At 41.0% G+C, this 27497-nt stretch overlaps 2 protein-coding genes across 3 annotated transcripts in view; one reads left to right on the top strand and one right to left on the bottom strand.

Moving 5' to 3' along the window:
* Nucleotides 1-1464: 1464 nt before the first annotated feature.
* LOC5578020 lies at nt 1465-2482 on the bottom strand. The gene has a single exon (XM_001656710.2). It carries the CDS (start codon nt 2395-2397, stop codon nt 1651-1653), a length of 747 nt encoding a protein of 248 aa, XP_001656760.1. The 5' UTR covers nt 2398-2482; the 3' UTR covers nt 1465-1650.
* A 10436-nt stretch (nt 2483-12918) lies between these two features.
* LOC5578019 (dual specificity mitogen-activated protein kinase kinase hemipterous) overlaps nt 12919-27497 on the top strand; it is a 46989-nt gene continuing 32410 nt past the window's right edge. Inside the window, exon 1 of one of the 2 annotated variants that reach the window (XM_021851955.1) lies at nt 12919-13751. In XM_021851955.1, coding sequence (XP_021707647.1) covers nt 13571-13751 — 181 coding nt within the window. In that variant the 5' untranslated portion in view covers nt 12919-13570. The remainder of the gene's footprint in view (nt 13752-27497) is intronic. The other variant, XM_021851956.1, reaches the window with a different exon arrangement.

Raw genomic sequence — 27497 nt, forward strand, 5'->3', positions numbered from 1 at the left:
TAGGGTTGAACAAACTGTGCCGCACCTCGAATTATTTTTCAAAATGTGGTGAGTATCCATGTTTTAATTTTTTTTTTTAATAAAATCAGGAGTGCATCCAGTTTATAGTACAAGTCACTTGCATTTCAACCATAATTTTTGCTGTTTTTCTATACATTCCATTACGTTTTCTTTAGGCGGCCCATATTGCCCCAATTACCCCTATTGAATATATTACAACAGGATTCGATGAAGATTTTATAAAAAAAATCTTTATAGGATTATGTGCAGATTCACTCTGTGTACTCTGTGGATAATCCTCACCGGACTCTGTGTGGATAATCTTTATATGATTCATGGTGGGCCCCGTAGCCGTGCGGTTAGTGTCGTCAGACATTTAAGCGCATCGTGTCATGGGGTGTGGGTTCGATTCCTGCTTCAGCCATTGAAACTTTTCGTCAGGAATGCTTGTCCGTTGTCTAGTGTTAAGTTACAGTCTGTGCAGCTAAATGGCTGAAGACGGTGTCCGTGTCTTTTAAATCAGGGATTCGGGATGATTTTTACATTTCTTGGTTTAATTAATAAAAACTATGGATTGTCGTTTGGAATCATTTAATCTATGATATCACCTTTGCAGTAATTTTATCTTGCTGATCTACATATGTAATGTACAAAATCCTCCTTATTCTAGGCTCCTTTTTCAAAATCTTCAAGAACCTTGAAATAGGATTCCGGAAAATGGTTGTTCATTGAAGTAATTGGGTCTATTCTATGACTGGCGTTAGGTGACATTTTTTTTTTTTTTTTTTTTTTGGCCGTGCTCGTGGCCACTACTGTGCCGGATTCTGTTTTCGTCTGTATCTGCTATACCGATACAGATCTATTTTTAACTAATCTATATTTACATCTGCTTTCACTCTCTTCTACTCTTTTACTCTCACACCGAGCAGGTAGGAGAGAGCTCTGCTGTTCAGTCCAATCGATTTCCATAAGCCATAGTCCTTTGCTCTTGCGGTGGTTCATTTTTCCGTGTTCCTAAGTCGTTTGAGGCTAGCTGCCTACGAAGAGGGTCAGTTTGTCTCAGGCACCATCTGATACTGACGGAGGATGGATGTGCTCCTCCGGTCCTCCGTGCGGCGTCTTCTGGTGGCTGGACGGGTTTTTTTTTTGTGGAGGGGCTGGGAATTGAATCCATGACCTTCCGCATATGAAGCGGAAGCGTAACCTCAAGGCTACGGACCCCCCTAAGAGGTGACAATTGTCGACTCGAGTGAAGTGACTCGCCGTGTAAATCAAATGGAGAGTCACTTCACTCGAGTCGACAATTGTCACCTCGCTATACGAGACCGACAATTGTCACCTCACGCCAGTCGTAGAATAAACCCAAATGTGTATTAACAGTAACAGTTTCCAGATTAAAAATAGGTCAAATGAGAAAAAAGTTCTTCCACGATTTTTAGTCATGAATGCACAAACATCAAGGGATAGATGTGAGAGATTTGTATTTTCCAATAAGTTGTTCATTTCATTCAGTGTTTTCAAATGTGCACTAATACGACAGAAAAAAATAAACACTTTTTACTGCAGTATATCTAAAGTGCCCTACGTACTGTTAAATTAATGACTAATAACTACGTTTATAAACTATATCTTAGCGTTAAACAACCCTTTTCACGTTTCCATCCCCGGCCTGTAGTCCACATCTCGGGGATCGTCCCGTGCGGCGGCGTCGTCTTCCATATCGTTGTCCACCCTGGTAAGTGCCGTGGCCTTCCGGTGGACAACCTTCTCCCCATTCTGCTCGCCTTCGATGAACCGCGGCGGGAAGCATCCAAAGGGCAGATGCAAGTTGAGCGCTTCCTCGTAGGACCGCGTCACCAGATAGCGTTCGTCCATCGTCGTTTTGGTCTCTTCCAGCAGGTCAGCTTCCGGTTCCGTTTTAATCGTGGCCACGTCCGCCTTGGGCGTGGCAAAAATTCGCTTCATTTTAAGCACCTTCTGACTTTGACCGCCGTATTTGTACATTTTGGGCGGATCGAGACTGTAAAGTGGATCGATCTTACTCTTGGCCTCAGGGTCCTCTTCCAGAAAAACGTTTGTCCCCATCGCGAAGTCGTACGAGCCCCGGTAGATATCGTCGTTGATCTGGATGACCGGATTGTCCGAGTCGATCCCAATAACCTTAATCCTTATGTCTGGATTTGTTAGTTCATCAGCTGCCAAATGGGTTTCGAAATCGGCAAATACGAGCATCTCCTCGTCGATGTAGTCGCCGTCGATTTCCCGTTCGATTGCCGCTATTTCCGCTTCCAGCTCCGGGTCTGGCTCCACTGCCGAATCTTCCGCTTCCGTTGTGGACGCTTCGTCGATCGTTCCATCGTGATCTTTTTCGAATTTGAGATTCCTCAGTGCTTCCATTTTTGAGCTCGCAAAATTCGCAAAAAATGTTAAAAATCTGATCCTGCCGCAAAAACCATAAACAAAACCGAATCAAAAGCCGAAAAGAAACTGCACTAAAAACAAGAGAAACGTCTGTTATTGAAATGTCAAAGTCGGCGGTGTTCACTTACCGAGAGGAAATTTTTTTAAAGGGATATTTTATACACGGAACCACGAAATTGATTTACCGTTTTGATTCATATTACGGACACTTGAGGCCTCAGTGAAGTGTTAAGGCTGAGCTACAATGATGGGAGCGGCAACGCGGTGCGACAGGTTTTGACAGAAAATGTATGGGCTAACTGTCAAATCCTGCCGCGCCGCGTTGCCGCTCACACCATTGTAGCTCAGCCTTTACTCATCAAAAAGCATATAAAATAAATCAGTTTGTATTATTCCTCCGCGTTATCGAGCCTTGGAGACTCTTAAGGCCCAAACGCAATGATAGCGGAACGGCAACGGAAAGCGGAACCGGTTCGCCAGTATCAACTATGACATGATTGTCGATTCAGTGTTGGTTCACTTTCCTTCGTAGACAGCTCAATCGAGATAGTGTGATCCATGCTGGCGAACCGGTTCCGCTTTCCGTTGCCGTTCCGCTGTCATTGCGTTTGGGCCTTTAGCTTTCGAATGGTGGGTGAAGATTTTGATTCCGCAGCATGAATAATTTTAAATAAATGGAAATGTGTGGACTTCCCATGATTCTTATTCCGGACGCTTCCTTACTTTTGCCTTGATTCCCGGACACTTTGATTCGAATTCTGAACAGCTCATGAAAATCATAAAAAGAGGAGTCAAATAATCGATTGAAATTTCCAAACCACTAAACAGACGTCTAAGGCAGTTGGGCATAGTTTATTTTCATAGATAAGGCCCAAACGCAATGATAGCGGAACGGCAACGGAATGCGGAACCGGTTCGCCAGCATGAACTATAATCAGCTTGTCGACCCAGTGTTGATCTAATTCCATTCGTTGTCAGCTCAGTCGAGATGTTGTGATACATGCTGGCGAACCGGTTCCGCATTCCGTTGCCGTTCCGCTATCATTGCGTTTGGGCCTATACTTATGAAAAATGCTTATTAGAACAAGTTTCAAAAGAACGAACTTTTGAAAGGCAAAAATTGAAACATTTCAGAAGAGTGTCCGGAATTAAAAACTGTCCGTAACATGAATCAAAACGGTAAATTTGCTAATAGGGGTATTCACTTAAAACTGCGTAAAACGTAGTTCTGCGTATTTTCAGCAATGAAACATTTCCCATGAAATATTCCTTCCAAATGTCAAATGTGAGATGAATGATCTAGTTATCCACTGAGAACGTCAACCATTCGGTTGAAAGTTGTTGTTCAAGCCCAAAAAATGTTTTTGATACATGTTTTAGTTTCAATTTGAGAATTCAAATCATTCAAAAACAAGTACTCATCGTATACCCGATCGTCAAACTGGTTGAGTTTGAAATACTTAGCTGTAGGCTTATCAAAACTTTACGGGAAACGACCAAGCTGGATGCGCAGCATGACTGGACCAAATGCATTTTCAGATATAATTCGTCGGGTACTAGCAGCTAGCTTCGGATCATCAGCTATTATCACTCTTGTAATCTGTGGGAAACAGGCAGCCCGATCTGAATTATTTTGCCTTCAAACGCTATTTGACGTGTCAACCAAATCTATCTTATTATCCAATTGTAAAACTTAACCTTGTTCAAATCTATGAGAATCCATGTTGAATTACTTTAACAAAACTTTCGACCAACGATAATAAAAACTTTTTAGATTCGCTGTATTCATTCCAAAATTTATCAGCTCCTTCTTTTGGTTACCATTGTTTGCCTCAGTTTTCTATCGTCCTTTCCTTAGTTCTCAGCATTTTTTTAAGTTTTCAGGAATCGGTCAATATTAAGAATGATCACCATTCCACTGCCGTTTTACGCATAATTGTCCCATGTTCCAAAATATGCAAACGAGAAAAACGTGTTTAAAGATTTTAACACATTTAGGCCTCGTATTGACCAGGTGTGTGGAAAATTAACTTAAAATCTTCACAATAGTATACTGCTTCGCGACTAAAAATGGGTGAACCAACGTGCGAAGTTCGATTTTTGACCAACTTCGCCATGTCGCGAGTCACTTCGCTTTAGTGCGCATCTATGCCCTCCGCCGTGTGCATTATACGCACTATTGAGAATCGAGTTGCGACACGACGAAGTTGGTCAAAAATCAAAATTCGCACGTTAGTTAACCCATTTTTCAACGCGAAGCAGTATATAAAGAATAGCGTGTTTATTAGAGTTAAGAGTTTTTACTATGGGAATAAAGTAAATTTAGCTACGAAATTCAAAGTGGGACTGTTATGCCTGGAAATACGGAGTTTTTGGTGAATTTCTACGCATAACAGCCCCACTGAGAGTAGTGACCAATTTTGTGCTAAGCATATTGCTGTACAGCAATATATAAATAGATGACCGTTCTTACGTATGGATTGTATCGAATGTAGAGGACGTATAATATCCTCAAGACTATAGGCTAGGAGAAGTGGATGAACAAGGATGAATCTGTCATTCAAATACTTGTCAAATTTCATACAAAATCTACTTTTTCTCAGCGATAAGTTCATCCCTCATTCAGGCTAGGTGAATCACTTCCCCTAGCCTATGGTAAGGCACCTAATGAAGGCTCAAGTGACATGTGCCAAACGGAGCCACGTGTGGGGAAGTGAATAAATATGATTTTAAAGTTTGGGATGGAAAGCAAAGTTTTCTGTATGTGTGATAATGAAAAAATGTATGAGTAAGTTAGAGAGTTTATAGGATGTTATAAATTCCTAAATCGACTCATCCAGCTGCAGGTTTGACAGAAACTCATCTGCAAATGCAAGGTTATTCTGCGGAGTAAATATTTAACTCAAAATTCACGACACAAATCTTCACATCATTTGACATTTCTTTGGACTTTGTTTGCAATATCATGATATTTGATACATTGCAAATTAAGTTTTACAACCACCAACATATTTGCCACTTGCACCGAAGAGCCAACTATGCGGAATAACCCAGTATGTGGCCAGGTTATCCTATTCTTCTTTTGACTTGACTTTGACTTCTTCTTGACTTCATCAAGTTTGATATTTCTCAAGATAGTTCTCAAGACCGCCAATATAATGGCCCTTTCCTGGGAAGCAGGGTATCCAAAACAACCTGGCATGTTATCAAGTCATCCAGAAACCATTGAATAGACCATTTCCGTGAAAAAAATGTATTGGCTTATATGCTTTCTGTCAATTTACTGAACAAACTTTCCTAAGGAACCGATATGTTTTGGAGCCTTTAACTGTAAGAAAACAATGAAAAACTTGCGGCACGTTAGTGCACCCCTCGGTCCCCTACAATTTGTTTCCACCACGTTGTGGTGAATTTACGATCAGCAGGCATGACCAGATTTTATAGTTTATGTTTTCATTCATCATAATGGGATCCGTTGCGGTTTCGCTCCCTCTTTCCTTCACGGCTCCCGAAGTCTCCGTAATCACCGCGGAAACCACCTTCTCCGCTACGGCCGGTTATGACCGCACCCGGCGAACACTACACGGTTCTGTAACGCAAGGATTGCAGTCGACAGATGCCTGATCTCTCTGCTTTGTGCCGACGAGGATTGAAGGGATTGAATATGCTGGAAGATTCCCGCCTAGAGGCAGCAACAGCCGCTCAAAATTTACTTGCGCGGCTGTTACTGCCTCAAGGCGGAAATCTTCCGGATCAACAGCCAACAGATAGATTAAGGTATTTGTCGGCATGAAAAGTAAAAAATAGCCTCTAATAGAACTAGCGGTACCGTAACTGTTGGGTGGATGAGAGATTTGTTGTTAAGGGGTGGTTTTGAATTTTGAATCTGTGGAGGAAATAGTTATTTATGCAACAAGTTGCAAAATGATAATTTTTTCGGCACGAGTTGTACATTTATCCAACGAGGCTCGCCGAATTGGATAAATACAACAAGTGCTGAAAAAATCGAGTTTTGCAACGAGTTGCATACAACATTTTTTGCTATTTCGAAAAATGCCGTTTCAACTGGATGAACTCTAAAAGCACCAACAAACATTTCAAGAGAACCCACATGGGCATTCAGCCATGCGTAGTTTCAATGAACCAATGCACGAGTTCACTATTTTGACATTTTAGCGGTGCCGTATTCACCCGTTGCCATGGTCACATAAATAACACGGCACCGCTAAAACGTCAAATAGTGAACTCGTGCACTGATCCATTCGGTATTTTTCAATCACGTAGGCTGTGACACAGTAGTACCCATGAATGTCACAATTTTTCTCGCTCCCATCGGTGTCATGCAGATCTATGTTCCCTTTTAGAGGAATGAACAGGTAAGAAAGCACATACATAAGCTGACTACAAATGCTGGACGATCCAATCCCACATTAGAATCGCCAACCTGTGTAGGAGTCTAATCGCACAGCGGATGTAGGCTCTAGTGAAGTGACTTGCCGTGAAAACCAAATGGAAAGTCACTTCGCTCGAGTCAAGAATCGTCACCTCGCTATAGGACACCGACAATAGGGTCCTAAAGCCCTGTCCCAATTTTAGTGCCAAACGCTTAAGTTTAGCCCAATAACACATGTTTACTCAATTTTCTAATGTTTTCCGTTGGTTTGAGTCCAAAAAACATTTTTTTAGATTTTGTCACACCCCTTGGCTTAAACTCAAATTTTGGATGCATTTTGTTTTCCGTGTCCCTTCTGAAATGTCAGATAGGAGGAACAACCCCAGTGTTAAAACTAAAACCCCTGTGGTGTTTTTGTCGACTAAGCGAACGTCAAACATGATCTTAAGTGTCAAGGTTCATTTATGGACCCAATTTTTAAATTAAAGTTTAAACATGATATAGCCGTTATTTGAGTGGAAAAAATTGCTAAAGTAGTTGCAGTGAGATGCTCTTTCGTGTTATTGAATAAAAACAAGATTTCATTAAAAATTTTAGGACCCAATAGACCATTTCCGTCAGATCTAACGCCAAGTTTTTGTATTTTTCTTCGAAAGACAATCATTTTTAATGAATATTAACGCTTTCAGATTTCGTTTCTATGCACTCCTGATTTTCTTACAAATTTTTAAAAACATGGATACTCACCACATTTTGAAAAATAATTCGAGATGCGGCACAGTTTGTTCAACCCTATGGGTAACAGCGTGGTGATTTTGCAACAGTTTTTCGATTCCACCCCTGCATTGGGATGCTTGTTTACATTTGGAAACGTCAAACCAGGTGCGCGCTCAAACTGACCGTGATCCCAATCAGGGCGCCCCAAACAGGAGCGCCAACGGAACTAACGTGAAATTACTCAAACAAGCTAATTTCGAGACAACTCAAGAGACAACCATCACAACATTTGTTTCTTGTTTCTAAGTTAGACAACACAATCAAACGTTTATGAACCAGCTTGGAACTTGCGCAACCCGTTCTGAATCACAGTTTCAACCCCAACCCGATTCAGGTCTTCCTTTTGGAAAATATATTTTCCTCCACAGATTCAAAATTCAAAACCATCCCCTAACAACAAATCTCTCATCCACCCAACAGTTACGGTACCGCTAGTTCTATTAGAGGCTATTTTGTACTATTTATGTCGACAAATGCCTAAATCTATCTGTTGGCTGTTGATCCGGAAGATTTCCGCCTTGATGCAGCAACAGCCGCGCAAGGAAATTTTGAGTGGCTGTTGCTGCCTCTAGGCGGGAATCTTCCGGCTCATTCAATCTTTGTCGGCACAAAACAGAGAGATCAGGCATCTGTTGACTACAATCCTTGCGTTACAGAACCGTTTAGTGTTCGCCGGATGCGGTCATAACCGGCCGAAGCGGTGAAGGTGGTTTCCGCGGTGATAACGGAAACTTCAGGAACCGTGAAGGAAGGAGGGAGCGAAACCAGCGGAGCCCATTATGATGAATGAAAACATAAACAAAAATCATCTGGTCATACCAGCTGATCGTAAATTCACCACAACGTGATGGCAAAACCTTAGGGGAAAAAGGGGTCTGCATTTTTTTCGAGGTGAAACAAATTGTAGGGGACCGAGGGGTGAACTAACGTGCCGCAAGTTTTTCATTGTTTTCTAATAGTTAAAGGCTCTAAAACATATCGTTTCCTTAGGAAAGTTTGTTCAGTAAATTGTCAGAAAGCATATAAGCCAATAAAAAATTTTCACGGAAATGGTCTATTATCATCTCATGCCAGACGTAGAATAAACTCAAGAATCAGATGCAATTATGCTTATTCTGTGCGGCATGTAAGGAAAGACGAGTCGGTAACGTGTCGATTCGCTTGCATTTGATTAACATTATCAACCTCACGTCACCCGAGATGAGAACGACTCGTCTCGATTCACACACCGCGCAGAATAAGCATGACATGAAGAGACTGGAACACTGGGTTATTTGGTTGACGCCTACCAAAAACAATACCGAAAAGTGCTACTTTTCAGCACCGAAAAAGTAGCACTTTTCAGCACTGTTTCTTTTGGTAGGAAAAGTAGGCCGTTATGTTGATCAACTTCTCAATGAAAAGTTGATTGATTTGCAACGGAATTGCAAAAATATATTTTCCTAAAGGAAGACTTGAATCGGGTTGGAGTTGGAAGAACGGGTTGTGCCAGTTCCAACCTGGTTTAAAAACGTTTGTTTGAGTAGTTTTGGTGGCGCTCCTGTTTGGGGCGCCCTAACCGGAATCACGGTCAGTTTGAGTGCGCACCTGATTTGACGTTTGCAAATGTAAACAAGCATCCCAATGCAGGGGTGGAATCGAAAAACTGTTGCGAAATCACCACGCTGATACCCATAGGGTTGAACAAACTGTGCCGCATCTCGAATAATTTTTCAAAATGTGGTGAATATCCATGTTTTCAAAAATTTGTGAGAAAATCAGGAGTGCATATGCACAAAATATGAAAGCGTTAATATTCATTAAAAATGATTGTCTTCCAATGAAAAATAAAAAAATTGGGGGTTAGATCTGACGGAAATGGTCTATTACCCTTCTTTAGCCTTGATTTGTGAATTTATGAAGTTTGATGTTACCAGCTAGATTTCGGAACCGACAGTTAAGAGTTCATTTCCCCCAGGGAACCGGGAATTCAGAACAATCCGACTTGTGGTCAAGTCATTCAAATACATTTGAACCACCTGTAGACTTGATTTGCAAATTCATGAAAATTGATATGTCGCAAGTCAGGTTTCAGATTTGCCAGTATAATGGCCACTTCCACCAGTGAACCAGTATTCGGACCAACTCAGCATGTGGCCAAGCCATGGACTCGAAATTAAAGTGGTTACTGATTCTTCAAGTGGGATTATTTCAGTACTCCTCGTGATGAATCCAAAATTAATGTGAATTCCTAATCGATGACGGCGGTGCAAAAAAAATGAAAAATTTTGTGATTGACCCTGAAAATTCAACTGAAATTCATTGAAAATCGGATGGAAAGTAATATTTTAATATTGAAAATTTAAATTGAATTTGACTTCAGACTCGCATGAATGATAAATGCATCCCGATAATACAAACACATAAAACAGGTTGTGTACCACATGGAATGTAAAGCCAACGTAAGAAGATGTTCAAAACGATTTTCCCAAAATTCAAAACTGACAACTGAATATGTTGTTCAAGATTAGCGCAGCGAATTGTATAGTGTGACCAAAGACAAATTAAAGACCTCCATGTCCCTTGCAGTTGCCCAAAATTTTATGGCTCATAAGGTAATCTAGAATGCCGTGAAAAGTGTACTACGATCTGTCAAACTTGGGTACCTTTTGCACTACCAAGGGACCAAATGCAGTACTAGAAGTGGTGCCCAATCGGAGCCCGAGTGGGACGGACCTGGTGTGACAGTTATGCGTATAAATACAGGAGTGGGACAGTTATGCGTGGAAATTCATCAATGGGACAAATTGACTTGGCTTGCTTTTCATTGAGTTTCCGAACAAAGTTAATTTTTGATAAGTGTTTTCTAAAACTATACGTAAAAATGAACTGTTTGATGACAAAAAGTTTTTGAATTTGAATGGATTTTCATGTTATTTAACAACGCTATGGTAAAGAAAGGATCATTATCTACCTGCCTGTTATGTTGGTTTGGATGCTTATCCTTTCTTGTGCTCATAAACAATGAGCTACACACGTGGCTACCAATGGCTTTTAGGGCGTTATCTCAGATTATGCGAGAATAGTTGATATAATCACATATAATTGATGATGATGATGATATAAGCTGCCATCTATTGTAGCAAGGTATCCACCGGTAGCAATGGCCTGTTCTAACAAAACAATTTGTTCAAGATTGTATGACTATTTGTGTTCAATCATACTCCTGACTGAAGGGCCAAAAACGAATGGCGGACCCGTAAGCAGAGACACTTACGCGAAACCCGCAAGGGAAAAAGAATCTCCTTCCAAAAGTAAGTTCACACAAACAGTCGTACAATCAAGCCCTTGCTTGTCAGAAAGACCCAATAGATGGGAAGAAGAGCCCGCCCTTTTTCCACGAAATGTTGGCAATAGGAAGTTGACAGTTTCACTCTTCCTATCCATCTCGCTTCAATCGGGTGCCCTGATGGTCCCACCCAACCCAAAATGGATGAAACATTGGAAATATAATGAAATAATACAATTCATCATGAAAAGATCTCACCGGTTTTCTTTATCCTTGTAGCTGGTCGTCAAAACGATGTCGTCGAACTATTCCACCGTTAACTATAGAGTATTATTTATGCGAATTACTACGAAACTGTTCAAAATCCTGGAAAAAAACAAACTCCCACTCCTGCGATAGGGCGGTACGAAAATCGGATCCACTTGCTGATCTTCTCGAAAATCGAAAAAAAGACCAGAACACTTTGCTTATGCGAAAACTGTACCCACTTGCTGGGCTTCTCGAAATGAAGATCGAACGGTAAAGTTGCGAAAATCAAACGGGCACTGTATCACTATGCAACACTCCAACTGAACACCATTGTACATGCCCAGTTTTCTAATCGTACCATCATCTTGCTCATACCCGCCTCTCTTTCCCCCTTCCGAGAGATCACTTTAGTCTGTTGGTGTGATTAAGCCTCGCAAGCAGCAATTATACACACGTTCATCTCTCACACCACATCACTTCCACCCGTCCTACCTTTCACTACCACTACTACTGAGACCGCGTTCACTCAAACACTTATCACTTCTCCCCGCGCATGCTGTCATCGATAATTTTTTTCACATCAATTCCACTTTTTAAAATTCTAAATTATTAACTTTTTATACATTTTCCAATTGAAATTTAACTTGCACTCGCGACTTTGCTCTTTCCTACGTTCGGATATATGTTTTTCATCGATTTTACCATGACATTTCCACTTTTTTTTCACCATTTGAATACCATGTTAAAAATGCACAACTTTCCCTCAGCCAGTGCTGCCCGGGTCTCTTCTGATATAATCACATATAATTGAGAATAAACCCAAGGTTTCGCAAAATTTCTTTAGAAGAAATTTTCTGCAGTGAGCTCCATATGAAATGACACTTCTTTCCAACTGTTGCGAGTAGCCTAGAAATTCCGAAAAATATTGGTAGTAGTTTTTGAGTCTTCCTCATACGTACAGGGATAATAATCTCACATACTCTGATATAACGCCCTAAAAACCATTGGTAACCACGAGCGTAGCTCGTTTTTTTTTTCTGAGCAGATGAAGGAATAAGCATCCAAACTAGAAATCCTTTATAAGAGAGATTCGCGGAAGCTGACATTTCTGTCAAAGTGTGAGCCAATCGAGCAGCGAGAACTGTCAAAGTGTGAGCCAAACGAACATGCGTTATGTTTGTTTTGAACTTTTCTTGAGGAGTAATGTAATCCGCTTGAAATTATTTCGGTAAAAGTAACTTTGCATGAAGCAAAACAATGAAATGTTTTACTTTTTTGAATTTTTGTCAATGCGATTTTTGGTTTTTGATTTTTTCGGCTGTTTATTAGTTTTGATATTTAGCTCAAAGATCTATAACGAAACAAAATACACTTTATAACAATGAGGAAGTCATGTCCGTGTTACAATATTATTCTCGACGCCAAGCAAAATCAGCACTGCTGGTCTGTTGCCAAATCATTCAATTTTACTTCCGCTTATCTCTCTATAAAGGATCACTAATCCAAACCAACATCACGGGCAGGTAGATATTGATCCTTTCTTCCCCACAGTGTTATTAAATAACATGAAAATCCATTCAGATGCTCAGTAACAACGAGCTACACACATGGTTACCAATGGCTTTTAGGGTGAGATCAGAAGTTATGCGAGTAATATGTAATTTAATAAATAAACCATTTATTTTGTCTAAAATGCTATCGCTCTATCCCATTGTTCTTCTCCCCCATCGAAGCACGCGAACATCGCCGAATGTCACCGCTCTTTCGCGAGGATATTTTTTGCATATGGCAACCCTCGCGGTGTGTGTCGCGAACTGCCATCGATTTCACATAAAAAAAATAAAGAGATCGACGAAAAATAGTGCGTGTATGTGATGGTGCTGGTGCAAAGATTAGAGGAGCCAGAAAGGAAAGCAAAAAGTATAGTGACCATCAGTTTGCGGGGTGCGAATCGAGTTTAGAAATAGGAAAATCTTCAGGATCCTGCCCATTTAAGTTTCCGCTGGCCGTTGTAAAGTAGAGAAAGTTCGGGAAAAATCCGGGGCTTGAGATTCGGTTTCGGTTCCGCGATACAAAATAAAGCTTCCTCTCGGTGGACACTTTTTCGAGAAAGGTGATTTTCCGCGATCTCAAATGGAGCATTACGACAAAAAGCAAGAAAGAAACCAGTGAAGAACGAACGAGAAGAAGCGAGCCTCCGTTTGCATATTCTTCTGCGGTTTTCTGCTGCTCCTTCTGCTTCTGGAAGTGAAGTTCGGGATTGTGTTGGAAGAGTGGGCCTTCGCCACTTTCAAGGCGTAGAAAGCAGAATAATTTTTGGTGGTTGACAAAAGTTCACGGATTTCGGAACACATTGAATCCATCAGCTGGACGAAACTGATGACGGAACATCCCATCGGATAGGATCCAGATAGGATAGACAGGAAGGAAGGAAGGAACGACGTTTGCAGGGAAGGGGTAAAATGTCCGGCCAAAGTTCCATCGGAAATCGGATCAGCATGATAGAGGCCCAACTGCAGGTGCAACCGACGATGCCGGGGCCGTCCTCTCAGGGTCAGGGCCCCAGGACACCGCCGACGCCTCCGACGCTCAATTTCGATCGCACCAGACGAGTTGGCAGCGGCGGAATGGGAAGCCGTGGACGTAAGTAGGATCTGTTTTGGGTGGGCAAGGAGAGGGAGGGGGTGGGTTGTGATAGATGGCAATGATGTGAAGGTTGTTTATTTGATGTGCACAGTTTCGTTTCAATGGTATAGGTATATGGAGCAACCTCTATTGATAATTTTATGGGAAGTTCAATTCTATTGGGATTCTTGCTTAATTTATGATCTCGCCCTAAAAACATGGGTTACCAAGTGCTTGTTGAGCAAACGGATGAAATTACACGTTATTCAACAACGCTACGACAAAAAGAAGATCCTCCTCTATCTATTGTAAAAAGCTTCTATTGGAGTTGTAAGATATCAACACGTACAAAATCATTCATCGCATCGTACCCTCGTGCTGTGCCTACACAAATTCTTTCTGATCTCGGAAGTTTTTAAAACTACGTAAAGCAATAAAACAGCACTTTCAGTGCTACAAAAAGAGTACTTTTCAGTACTTTTTTTTCTACTATTTAGTTAGCGAAAACTAGCGGTGGTAATCCTTCTTGGACACCGTCTTGGAAAAAAAAACCTCTTAGAAAGTCACATCTTCTTTCGTTTAATTCACTGAATATGGTTGCAACCACAAACAAAAGGAAGGGTTAACCTCTGAATTCACAACTTTCTTCCAAACAAGTGGAATTTAAAACTGTCACTAAACGTGGAAAGAATGGAAGAAAGGACGTTTCTCCGGAATGCGGTGAAAGGTGATAATGTTGATAATTGCATCGAATTGAGCAATCACATGGTGTCTACTACCTGGAAAAACCTGGAATTATCAGAGAATTCGGCCATAATCAGGGAAATTAAATTGAATCAGCAGTACAAGGTAGAATATGTCCTTTTTGTGGTAGAATTTTTTTTCAATCCTTAAAATTTTCGGCTGCGCCGCTGTTAAGAAGCTACTAGCGATGTTCAGTCCTTAAATTGTATAACTATTTTTATTTATCCAACATAAAACATGTTCAGATAATTGCATCCTTGTCTTAACTCCTTAACTAACTCTAATCCTAACTTAAGATTAGAAAGTTGGTACAGACAAGTATAGCTCCCATTTACAGTTGGGCGTCGTCCTTATGCATAGATATGCATAGATGTGCATAGATATGCAAACTTGATTCAAAACATTCTAAATTTGTTTACAAAAAAATGTTTTTGCTATTCCATAAGTTCTGGAGGAAATTTCATGGAATGATTCAGGTATTTTAGTGATTCTTTCTGGAACATCTCTATGAACTTCTCAAGGGATGCTACCAGTAATTTTTCAAGGCATACTCAAATGAATTTCTTTATAAATTTTGTCAAGAATATCGCAGAGCACTGCAACATTATTACCTCCAGTAATTTTCACATAAATCACTCTGACAAAAAAATGACAGTGATTATCATCCCAGGATTTCCTTCAAATGTTTCTCCACTGATTCATTCACCGGTTTTTCTAGTTATTACTTCTATGAGATTTACCACATATCCTAACGAAGTTCTTCCACAAAGGTTTATTCCATAGTTTCGATCACGCCGATTTTTTTCATTTTTCGTATGTATTCTATAAAAAATCAGAAATTGCTCAAAACTGCTTCATTCCGGCATTAATCGATGAAATCTTTTATGAACTTTTCCAAAAATTCCTCAAAAAATTGACCTGGAATTCCTCATTAAGTTCCTCCCGAAATTTCTCTCAGAATTTCTCCAGCATTTCATCAAAATATCATTGCTGTGGTTTAAATATTTGTCTGATAATTTTTCGAATAATATTTTTAAACTCCATGGATTCTTCAAAACTTTATTTAGTTTCACGTCAATTATTACTACAGTCATTCTCACAAGTATTTTTCTAATTATTCATACTTAAATTTCTCGACGATTTCTTCAAACAGTCTTGTAGGACATTACACAGAGATCCGAGGTTTTTTTTCAGTTATATTAGCATTTTACCAAGAAAATCCTAAGAAGAATTTCATCAAGAATACAGGAGTTTTTTTCAGAGATCCTCGTAATAATTCATCGAGGCATACTTGGAAATCACACAAAAATTTTCTTTAAAAAAATCCACGCGGATTTTTCTCAAAATTCCCTCAAAAAAAAAAAAATCTGAATCAAATCCTTGACATTTACCTTGAGAAAATGACTAGAAAATTTGTTTGAGATTTCTTTGAGAAATAAAAAAAAAATAACAGGAATTCCTGAATGAATTTTGAATTTTGAAGGAAGTCCTAGGGAATCAATGGGAAAATTAATGAATATACTTCTTGAGAACATGAGATTTTCTTTGAAAATTTCTTCAACTGTCTTTGGAGGTATTCCTGATGGAAACTACATTACTTACCTTACCAGTCAGGCTAAGGCCTGGGTGGCCTCTGCTGTACGTAGGAGACGTCTCCATTCGACTCGGTCCATGGCTGCCCGTCGCCAGCCACGCATTCTGCGAAGGGTCCGCAGATCGTCCTCAACTTGATCGACCCATCTTGCTCGCTGCGCACCACGTCGTCTTGTGCCGGTCGGATTGTTTTCGATAACCCTTTTCACCGGGTTGGTATCCGACATTCTGGTGACATGCCCGGCCTACCGCAGCCTCCCAATTTTTGCGAGGTGGACAATGGTTGGTTCTCCCAGCAGCTGGTGCAATTCATGGTTCATCCGCCTTCTCCGCGTTCCGTCTTCCATCTGCACTCCGCCGTAGATGGTCCGCAACACCTTCCGTTCGAAAACACCAAGGGCGCGTTGATCCTCTGCACGTAGGGTCCATATTTTGTGCCCATATAGGAGTACCGGTCTAATCAACGTCTTGTAGATGGTCAACTTCGTTCGATGGCGAACTTTGCTCGATCGGAGCGTTCTGCGGAGGCACGATTTCCAGCAACGATGCGTGTTGTGGAGGCATTTTTAGTGAAACTGGCAACACTGTACAATAGAGATATCAGTAGTGAAATGTGTATTCGAAATGTTGGGAGGCCGTATCTTGGAAGCTTGAAATAAAAACCAAATTGTATGTATAATCTTAAGTTCGAAATTAGTTTAATAATAAAAAATGAATTACAGCATTGAAGCTGCTATCACGAAAAAAAAAAACCAAATTCATTGAAGCTGCTATCACGAAGGCTGCTCTCAATAATTGGTTTATTGCGCCAACGATGACGATTCCCAACAAACTTCATGGTTCGGGCGACAGGTACAAGCGAGCCAGGCCGTTTTCGTTACGTAACCGTTCTTCGTGCGTCAGCGACGGGACCTTCGGGTCGGTAGCCTTGAACAAGCGCTTCTCGTCGACAAACGGCAACAGGGCCACGCCCTGCCAGGCAAACTTCTTCCCGTTCAAATCGATGTGGAAATCGATCGGATAAAAATCGATGATCGGCGATTTGGGATCGACCATCAGCTCGGCGAACGCCGGTGGGACGTGATTTCTTCTGGCCGCGGGAAACACGCCCATCAGCTGCTGCAACGGTTTGAACGGAGTGCCCCGATCGAAATGAGTGTTAACGTTGCTGAGCCCCTTGAAGTCGGACGCAAAAGGGGCGTAATGATACGGGAAATACCATTCCCAACTGGCACAGCCCTGGTAATAGTATTTAAGTACCCAGCATAGGCCGCGGACGTATTCCCATGCTACAGTTTGACGGAACTTCATGTTTTGTGGTGCAACATCGAATTTGGACTCGTAATAGCGATCCTTGAAACCATCTTCCCACAAACGAACCTCATCGGGGGTTTCTGCTTCTTCGACGGCTGCAGGAGTGAGGGGTTCATCCGCCTTACGTTTCTGACCGCGTCGGATCTGATCGTTGTTGGTATTGCTCTGCTGTTGATTGCTGCTATTGCCAAGCATCCGGAAGTGCGCAGCTTCTTGACGTGGATTCTGAATCGCCTGGGGAGTGATTCCCCGTCCCAAGGGAGTCGGAGCAAACTGGGATTTGTTCATTTGCTCAAAATTGGGACGTTGTTCTCGCTCCTTCTGCAGTTTCATGCGTTTGTTGCGCTCTTTGAAACGATCCTCGGTGACTTTCCGTTGGCGGAAAATCTCGTCCTCTGCATAGCCAAGATCCGTCATAATGAGTTCGACACGATCAACCGTTACGCTTCCGGAATCCGTAAGGTAACCTTTGGTCTTGTACACACACTTCTTGTACAACGTAACCAGCCGATCGATGGCATTTTCACGAATCTCCAAACTAGGCAAATGCGGTAGGAAATCGTTTCCTACGAAGAAGCACATAAACACCCAATCGTCAATTACGCGTTCAAAGTCATACTTGAACGGTAGATTGGGCATGTCCAGTTCCTTGGCGAGGTACTCCTTAAGTACATTCAAACGGACGAAAATGTACCGCGTCTCTGCCCCAGGGGGAGGTGGCGTCCGATTAATGTCCCGCTCCGATTGCAGCCCAGTGCAATCCTTCATTTCATGCCCCATTATCTGGCAAATGTCACAAGGACGTTCCTTATTTGGCAGGAACTCCTCTCGGATGATGGTGAAATGGGTTTCATGAGTGGCCAAGCCCAACATGATCAGATCGGCATCCAGTGTTGCCAGTTTCACTAAAAATGCCTCCACAACAATGCGTCTCTGGATTTTTCTGCTGGTGTCCAGGCTCTTTGATTCAAGTAAGGAAACAAAGAGTGCCACAAATCGTGGTAAGTTGGTCCAAATTTGGAGGATTCAGGCAGGAGATCTTGAACTCAATTAGGGGAATCAAGGTTTTCTTCCAAATCGCAAACAAAGGAGACTGTCGCGTTTTGCCGGAAACTTTTAAAGATCGCGAACTTCTTCTCAAGCATCTTGAAGAGAAGAAGCACAATTTTTTTTACTTATGTATGTATGTATGTAGGTAGCCACCAATCATTGCTTGAGTCTTGCTCTGCATGCGGCTCCACTCAACAGTAAGGTCAAATTTTATTACCAATCTGCATTCAACATATCGCTGTATGAAGGGCCAAACGGGGGGTGGCGGACCCGTAAGTAGATACACTTACGCGAAACCCGCGGGAAGTAGAGAATCTCCTTCCAGCCAGATCCAACAGATTGAGTATTAGAATTTGCGATACTTGTCGAGCTTTCTACGGAAAGGTTTGTTAGAAGAAGGGCACGTCAAATCTTTTACAACTGTTGGAGAGGAAAGTACTAGACGACTAACACTTTTCCTCCTGACTCTGATTGGCACTCCACTTCATTGTCCAGTTGTAAATTCATTGATGCCCTGATGCTCCTTCCCTCTCCAAAACATGATAAATTCAATTATAGTGATATGTTATATAGTAGAACAGATTATAATATATACAGTATTGGACAAAACATTTGCAACTTTTTTGATTTTCCATACAAAATTACCAACTTTGGTAAGCTATATCTCGGCTATTTATTGACCGATTTGAATAAAATTTTGGCAAAACATTAGACATAACTTGAATTTCAACATATATTTTCGAGTGATTTTTCCAATCACAAGTTCAAAAGCAGTAACGGTTTGACTAAAGTGAATTTTTTGGCGATTTTTTATAAAAGACACAACTAAATATATTGAAGGAATAGCTTCATAGTGTTTTAAGCAAAGTTGTAGATTTTAACGAGATGAACAAGTTTGCTGAAGACAGTTTTTGCGTAGGGCTATTAGATTTCAAAATAAACAGTTTTGATTTTTTCGTCAAAAATTACACTTTAGTTAAACCGTTATTGGTGGTAGTTGGTCCCTAGTGATTTATCCTACCTCCGTTCTGGTCACGATCTTCAGATTATCGTGATTCGTCAACATTCGTATTGATAAAGTGGAGGGACATGGTTGAAATGGAGTTTAAAAGAAACGAATGTCAGAACAGGTATCCACCGGCGACGCCAAACGGACCAACGTAATGTGGTGTAATTTGGGATTTGTGGATTGAATACTGATATTTTTTGCCAAGCATCAATATGGGTGACTTTCGAGGATAGCGAAACGTAAGAGGGGTTAGGACAAGGTTGTGGATTTACTGGGTAAATCCATCACATTGGGGTTATGACTCTGTGTCTTGTCAGGAATAGGCTCTGATTGGTATGGTAGTATGCAATAGAGTTCGGAATTGATAGACAGACTTTGAGGAAAGAAGTTTTGAACGTAAGGCAGCAGCACCTTGGATCTTGGAGGGCGCAGGTCTGGAGAGTTGGGCAGCTGTTTATACTAGGTTACATTACGTAGAAAGTGGAATCTGTTTTGCCGTGCACAAATTATGGGAAGTATTTGAAAATGTTTTCTTGTTCAGATTGGGTAACGCAAGAGAGGATTTTTAGCTCTGCGTTATATTAGGAGGATATTATAGTGCATGGTCTACTGATGACTGTGTATTTTAAGGGTGATCAAATGAAAGCTTTGTTGAGTAAAGTTACCGTTGAATTTTTGCAGTTCGTAATTGTTTTGAAATGTTTGTCGGACAATAAGAAAATTTTCTAGGGTATTTGTTTGGATGCTAATGCATTATATTGATAAATCTAATTGTTCGTATCACACGCGAAGCATAGCATAACCCAATGTATAATGAAATTAGGTTCGAAGAAAGGATTAATATTTGATCACTTAAACTTTACGCTGCAAGATATTCTTAATCGTTTTTCTTTTCTTCTGATGTACAGGAATAACTGGTATATTTAGCTAAAATAATGAACAATCATACGCATAGAGCCTACGGGTCATGCAGTTAGGATTGAAATTAAAATAATATTGCGCATTTCTTTCCACCATAGGTTTATCGCAGAAGTTTTACATGTGCGGAGGCGTTGGCAGAGGTGCGCGATTGCGTCGAGTCGGGTCGGTGTTTTCAGCGGACTCATTTTTCGCAAATCGAAGAATGAGTGCTCTGAGGGCATCAACATGATTCGATGAGGTCCCACACTTTTATTTGCGCTTTGCACTTGTAAATGTCTTTCTAAATAGGAATACTTTGTGTTAGGGAAAGTGCAGGAGAATAAAATATAATTCATTAGAATTTTCTGATAGAGGCAGAGTTCACATGTTACTTAGGTATTTAAAAGCAAATGAGAACCACATTAAATAATAGATAAACACTAATGGTAATATTTTTATATTTTCATTTCATCGCGGTCCTCATTGCTCGAGCGGAGACGACAAAACTCGAGGTGGATAGAATCGACGAAACTACGACACGGAAAAGAAACAGATGAGAAACTATCGATACATTTATTCAACTATAAAAACCACGTTTTAACGTAATGACTTTATTTCTTCTCGTTTCAGCAATCCAACAACCAAACCATCTCTACTATCTTTTCATTTCCTCTTCGTTACATTTATAGTCCCTCTGGCACTGAATCGAATGACGCATTCCGCTTTTTATTAGCGATGTCTTTGCTGTACGTTGAGCATGGTGTCGGAGGTGATGTGCTGTGTAGAACATCGGATGTTCTACACGGCACGCTTCTTCCGGCATTTTGTTTGGCGTGCGGGATAGGCAGTGCTAGTGATGATATGAAGGCCGCTATTCGGTTTAGTGCCAGAGGGACTATATCTATTTAATGTATCTGAAGCTTGTGGGACCGCTTTAATTCCGGCGCCTGCTTGTGGAAGATCCCGGTGTGCTAAACGGTATAGGACATGTTAACGGGGGAGGCTTGGTAGGTCCTCACCCAGCCCGTGTCTAGATGGGCGGATAATTGTCTGCCAGGGTGTGGATTGAGCAATTACAATTACAATTACAAAATTACACTTTAGTTAAACCGTTATTACTCATTAACTCGTTATTGGAAAAATTATTGTAAAATATATGTTAAAATTCAAGTTATATCTGATGTTCTGTTAAAATTTCATTCGAATCGGTCCCTTAATAACTGAGATCTAGCTTACCAAAGTTGGTCATTTTGTATGGAAAATCGAAAAAGTTGCAAATGTTTTGTCCAATACTGTATAATAATATGATATTAAAATATGAAAATAAAATGGTAGTAACAATAAAATATGACGCAGTGAAACAGCATCTAAATGCATACAGTATTATATCGGCAGACATATATTTTTCTTTTGAATATTTGTCCTACTGATGATATTAGGCTGGTCGAGGGAGAAATGATAAAAATAAACAAATAATTTGAATAAAAATAAAAAAATCAGCGATTTGTTAATAATGTTTCCAGATACATCAACAACAAAATTCTAGAGTAGCACAATTTTTTTACGTTTGTTCAAAGTCGTCTTGAAAGGGCTCTCAAGTCACCTGAAGAGATCAAAAATGCAATATATGATTTACTTGGCTTTTCCCTAGTCCAAGTAATCATAAAAAAGAGAACCCAATCTGGCATTCTTCGGAAAGGGCTCTCTCAAGAATATTATCTAGTTCACTTTAACAAAAGCGATCTAAATAATATTCAACCTTTAGAAAAAAGCATTGCAAGATGGTCGATGTCCGTGTGACATGTGTGAAATGCATGATTTGCGGAGTTCTTTTCTTGCCAAAGGCGGCTGTTCTGTTAAGGAATATACCAAAAAGCTTGTATGTGCAAGTTGCGGGGGCAACCATAAGTCTAACTAGTGCGATTGCCCTTCGCGCAAAAGCATCGTTGAAGCTCGTACCGAGCAAATAAACGGCAACGTTTTTCGTAGCCGGAATTCCCCAGGCATAATCTCCAACAATTCTCATTTTTCAGTTAACGATCGCTTGTTTGATAATCATACCTTTAAAGTCCGCATGATAACTGTTTGAATCTCATAAATTCGAATGGATATAGCCAAATAAATTCCTATGCCAATATGCCAATGGTGTCGCAGATATTTCCAGCTCCTCCCTTCCTAACTATATTCTTATGGCTTATCGTTCAAATTAAAAAAAAAAAGGAAACGTCCTCTTCATTAAACGAAAATCCCAACGGAAAATCAACAGTCTCCCTATGATTTTGAGTTTTTAACAGAACAATTAAATCAAATGATTGATGCAAAGTTCAAAAACACCACGATGGCAGAAGCAGTCCAAGTTGGTGTAAAATTTACCAATCAAATTGTTAACGTTTTTCTAATAGATCCATTTTTTTTTATCCATTTTGAATTGAAACGCTCGTTCTTTGAATAGTAAAGTGGACGAGCCGTTTAATTTTCTAACAACTAATACCGTACATATAGCAGTTTATCACTGAAATTTATTTGAAGCTTGGATCCAATTTCAAAAAAGATCCAAACTTTTTTGTTTATCATAATGATCGACTGGATGGAGCATGAGGTGCAGTTTCTATCATAATTCATAGACGTACAAAACATCAACTTTTTTCTTCATTTGAAACTAAAATTTCTGAAACTGTTTATGTTGAAACATGTTGATGAACTGATATCAAATTATGATATCAACTTGATGCTTTCTTTTTGATGTTGGATTTCGCTCGGGAGTGTTGTCAGGAATACAGGAATTCTATCAGTAATTTCTTCAGAAATTTCAACATGAGTTCCTATAGAGATTACATCAGAAGTTTCTTCAGAGATTCCACCTGGAACTCCTCCAGGGATTACATCAGAAGTTCTTTTAGGGATTTCACCAGGAGTTCCTTCAGAGATTTCACCTGGAATTCTAATAGTTTTTTTTTTAGATATTTATCTAGGGATTTTATCGGAGTTTGCTCCTGGAATTTGTCTAGATTTCATATCAGGGATTCCTCAAGGAATTTCATCAGGATTTTATAAGGAGCTCTGTCAAAAATATTATCAGAAGTCCCTCCAGGCAGTGATGCATTTGAACGCGTTCAGTTCGCGTTCCAGTTCATTTTGTTAAACGCAGCTATCAAGTAGGCTTGAACACTGTTCAGTTCAAAAATATGAACCCGTGCGAGCCGTAAAAATGAACCCAGCTGATTTTGGCTGATTTACGACAAAAAGTGTATGTCAACGTTATATTTTTTATTTGCATAATATCAAGGGATGTATGTTATTATTCTATTCTTGATAAATTACGATGATTAATACATTAATTACCCAAGTATGAGCTTCAATCATAATTGCGAACTGAACGGGCCGTTCTTGAGCAACGGCAGGCTCTTGCTCGTAGGTTCATTGACTACTGCGTTCAAGTGCCAATTTGGCTCGGGCTCCGTTCACTTTTGGCTCGCGTTCAGTTCAAAATGCATCACTGCCTTCAGGGATTCCATTAGGAGTTCCTCCAATGATTTCATTAGGGATTCCTTCAAGAATATCGAAAGATTCTGTAAGTTTATTTAGGTTTCCTTTAGGAGTTCCTTCAAAGATTCTGCCTGGAATTCTATCAAGAGTTTCTCTAGGGATTCCATCAGAATTTCCTCCAGAGAATATATCATTATTCAGGATTCCATCAGGCTATTTACCCGGAAATTATAAAGGGATTTTACCAGAGTTTTCTTCCATTGGTTTTGCTTGGAAATTCCTCAAGGGATCTGTTGGAGTAGTAACCTGCGATCCAAGTAATACCGTACCTAGGAGCAACTTTATTGACCGTTGTATTCCTGGATAAATAGATATAATAAATTTTCATTCCTTGTTCAACACTACGCAAGTTTTTTGTTTCCATTCACATGTGGTTATGGGCCCAGAGTTTGTCAATGCCTGAAAAAGTACGAGAAGCGCATTTTTTTTCAATTTGGAAGCCATGATCCCGAGAGGCGATGCGCAAACTGTTGGTTCTGGAAGCGGCATGAGCGGAAGTACGAGGACGGCATCTAGTGGCGTAGGATTACCGACTGGTGGTGATGGCCTGGAGGTGTTGTGCATGCCTACGGAAACCCTGTGAACCTTTCAAACATGGAGAAGCTACGCGGACGGGAAAATTACGCATCATGGGCTTTCGCTATGAAAATGACGCTGATAAAAGAAGGATCCTGGCGAGCTGTGAAGCCATTAGAGGGGCAGGCAGTTGATCCGGAGACGACTGAACTAGTATTGGCTGCAATCTGCCTAAGCATAGAGAAGAACATCTATAGTTTAATAAAAAAACGTTGATACAGCGAAAGAAGCATGGGAAAAGCTCCAGAAGGCGTTTCAGTATAACGGACTGCTTCTACGTTTTGGATTGCTGGACAAGTTGACGTCAGCGAAGTTGGAGGAAATCGGCTCTGTTGAAGATTACGTCGACGAGCTGGTTACCACGGCGCAGAACCTGAGCGAAATTGGATTCGAGGTAAACGAGCAGTGGTTAGGGGCCCAGATAGCCGTAGCGGTAAACGCGCAGCTATTCAGCATGACCATGCTGGGGGTCGTGGGTTCGAATCCCGCTGGTCGAGGATCTTTTCGTGAAGGAAATTCTCTCGATTCCCAGGGCATAGAGTATCTTCGTACCTGCCACACGATATACACATGAAAAAATGGTCAATCGGCAAAGAAAGCTCTCAGTTAATAAGTGTGGAAGTGCTCATAAGAACACTATTCTGAGAAGCAGGCTTTGTTCCAGTTGGGACGTAACGCCAGAAAGAAGAAGAAGAAGAGCAGTGGTTAGCATCCATCTTATTGAAGGGTTTGCCGGAGTATTACAACACCATGATAATGGGAATAGAAGCTTCGGGCATCGAGCTGACGGCTGACCTTGTGAAAGTGAAAATACTTCAAGTTGTGAAGTGGCCGTTAAAAGGTTCCGGAGCGGAGGGCGTCTTGTACATCAAGCAGAATCACAAATCAAGATATGCGAAAATTGATAAGAAAACCGGAACATGCTTCAATTGCAAGAAACCTGTAAATTTTGCTGCACAATGTCCGTAGAAGCAGCCAACGAAAGACAACGGAAAGGCGTTGTGCGCAATGATGGCTGTGGGCAGAGGAAAAGAAGAAGATTGGTACTTTGCCTCAGCTGCAAGCAGCCATATGACCAGAAGCGAGAAAGGCCTTAAGAAGCATAAAACTGTGGTGAATTCGATAGATACAGCAAATAATCAGTTTATCAAGTCGGTCACCAGAGGGTTTGTCGAGCTTGATCTCAAAGAAGGAAGCATCGAAGTACAGAACGTGCTGCTTGTTCCTGATTTGGCCACAAACTTGTTATCAATCAGCCAAATTTGCAAGAAAAGATTAAAAGTTGTATACACGGTGTCGAAATGTGAGATTCTGGACAATAATGGCACGGTAGTCGCGTCAGGAACGGCAGAAGATGGACTATATCGGCTGAATCAGAGAACAGAGAAGTCGTTTCTAACAGTGGATTCCAACATTTGGCACAAGCGATTAGGACACCTGAATCAGCAGCGCAGAAGAAGCTTTTGTCGATGGCAGATGGAATCGTGCTGAAGAAGGAAGCTCTTCAAGATTGTATTGCTTGTCTTCAAGGTAAGCATGCTCGAGACACGTTTCGTTCAAATTCAGAAGGTGTACTGGATTTGGTGCATTCGGATGTCGCGGTCCGGTTGAAATTCCATCGCTTGGAGGAAGCCGATTCTTTGTCACTTTTATCGATGATGGAACTCGGAAGGTATTCGTGTATTGTTTGAAGTTCAAAGGTCAAGTCACAGAGGTATACGAGCAGTTCAAGTCACTAGTCGAACGGCAAACTGGCAGAAAGTTGAAGGTATTGCGGACGGATAATGGCACGGAATATGTCAATTCAAGAATGCGAAAGAGCATGCAGCGAGACGGTATCGTGCACCAAACCAGTTGTCCTTATACACCTCAACAAAAAGGAGTAGCCGAGCGAATGAACCGCACGTTAGTGGAGAAGGTAAGATGTATGGTGAACGACGCTCAACTACCAAAGAAGTTTTGGGCAGAAGCCATTTCCACAGCGGCGTATCCAGTGAATCGCAGTCCGTACAGTTCACTTGACATGGTCTAAACAAATCCGAATCAAAAGCACTTGAAGGTATTTGGATCGCATGCAATGTACCATGTCCCGAAGCAGAAGAGGAGGAAATTCGATGTGAAGTTCAACGAAGGCAGAAGAGGAGGAAATTCGATGTGAGGTTCAACGAAGGCATTTTCGTTGGGTACGCAGATAACTCGAAAGGATTTCGTATTTTCAACCCGGATTCTGGCGACGTGATCATCACTAAAGATGTAGTCATTGTGGTTGAATTCATCGAATTGTTCTCCTGGGTTGAAACAACTGAAGATAATCTTCAAGCTGGCAGTCCACCAAGGGTCCAAGAAGAAGCAATGGTACCGGCCGATCAAGCCAACGAAGATTTTTCCAATCAGGTCAACATTTTCGATCGTTCTTCGGGCAACGTGGTGCCTGATCTTGCGCTCCCACCGCAACTTACAGGACTTAATTTTGTAATGACGACGTAGGAGATCCGACGAGTAACACTGAGGCGTTGAAGCGTCACTGGACTAGGGCGATGCAAGAGGAACTTCAAGCGTTGGAAGATAATGGTATTTGGATCCTAACTGATCTACCACTCGGGAGAAAAGCGATTTGGAATAAATGGGTTTTCAAGACCAAACGAGGAGCAGATGGCGAAATAGAGCGGTATAAGGCAAGGCTTGTTATAAAAATATGTTCTCAACGAGCCGGTATCGATTATAATGAAGTTTATTCCCCGGTAGTGCGATACTCTACCATCCGCTTCCTCATGGCGTAAGCAGTTCAACATGATCTCGACATCGAGCAGCTTGATGTAGTTACAGCGTTTCTGCAAGGAAAACTCAAGGATGAAGAGATATACATGGAACAACCCGAAGGTTACGTCGGCGATCCCACGAAGGTGTGCAAGTTACAAAAGGCTTTATACGGACTGAAGCAATCGAGCAGGGTGTGGAATATTCAGCTGAACGAATCTCAGACGAAGTTCGGACTAATTCGATCCAGTGTAGATCCTTGTTTGTATTATATC

The sequence above is a fragment of the Aedes aegypti genome, chromosome 3, assembly GCF_002204515.2.
Source record: "Aedes aegypti strain LVP_AGWG chromosome 3, AaegL5.0 Primary Assembly, whole genome shotgun sequence".
Taxonomy (NCBI): domain Eukaryota; kingdom Metazoa; phylum Arthropoda; class Insecta; order Diptera; family Culicidae; genus Aedes; species Aedes aegypti.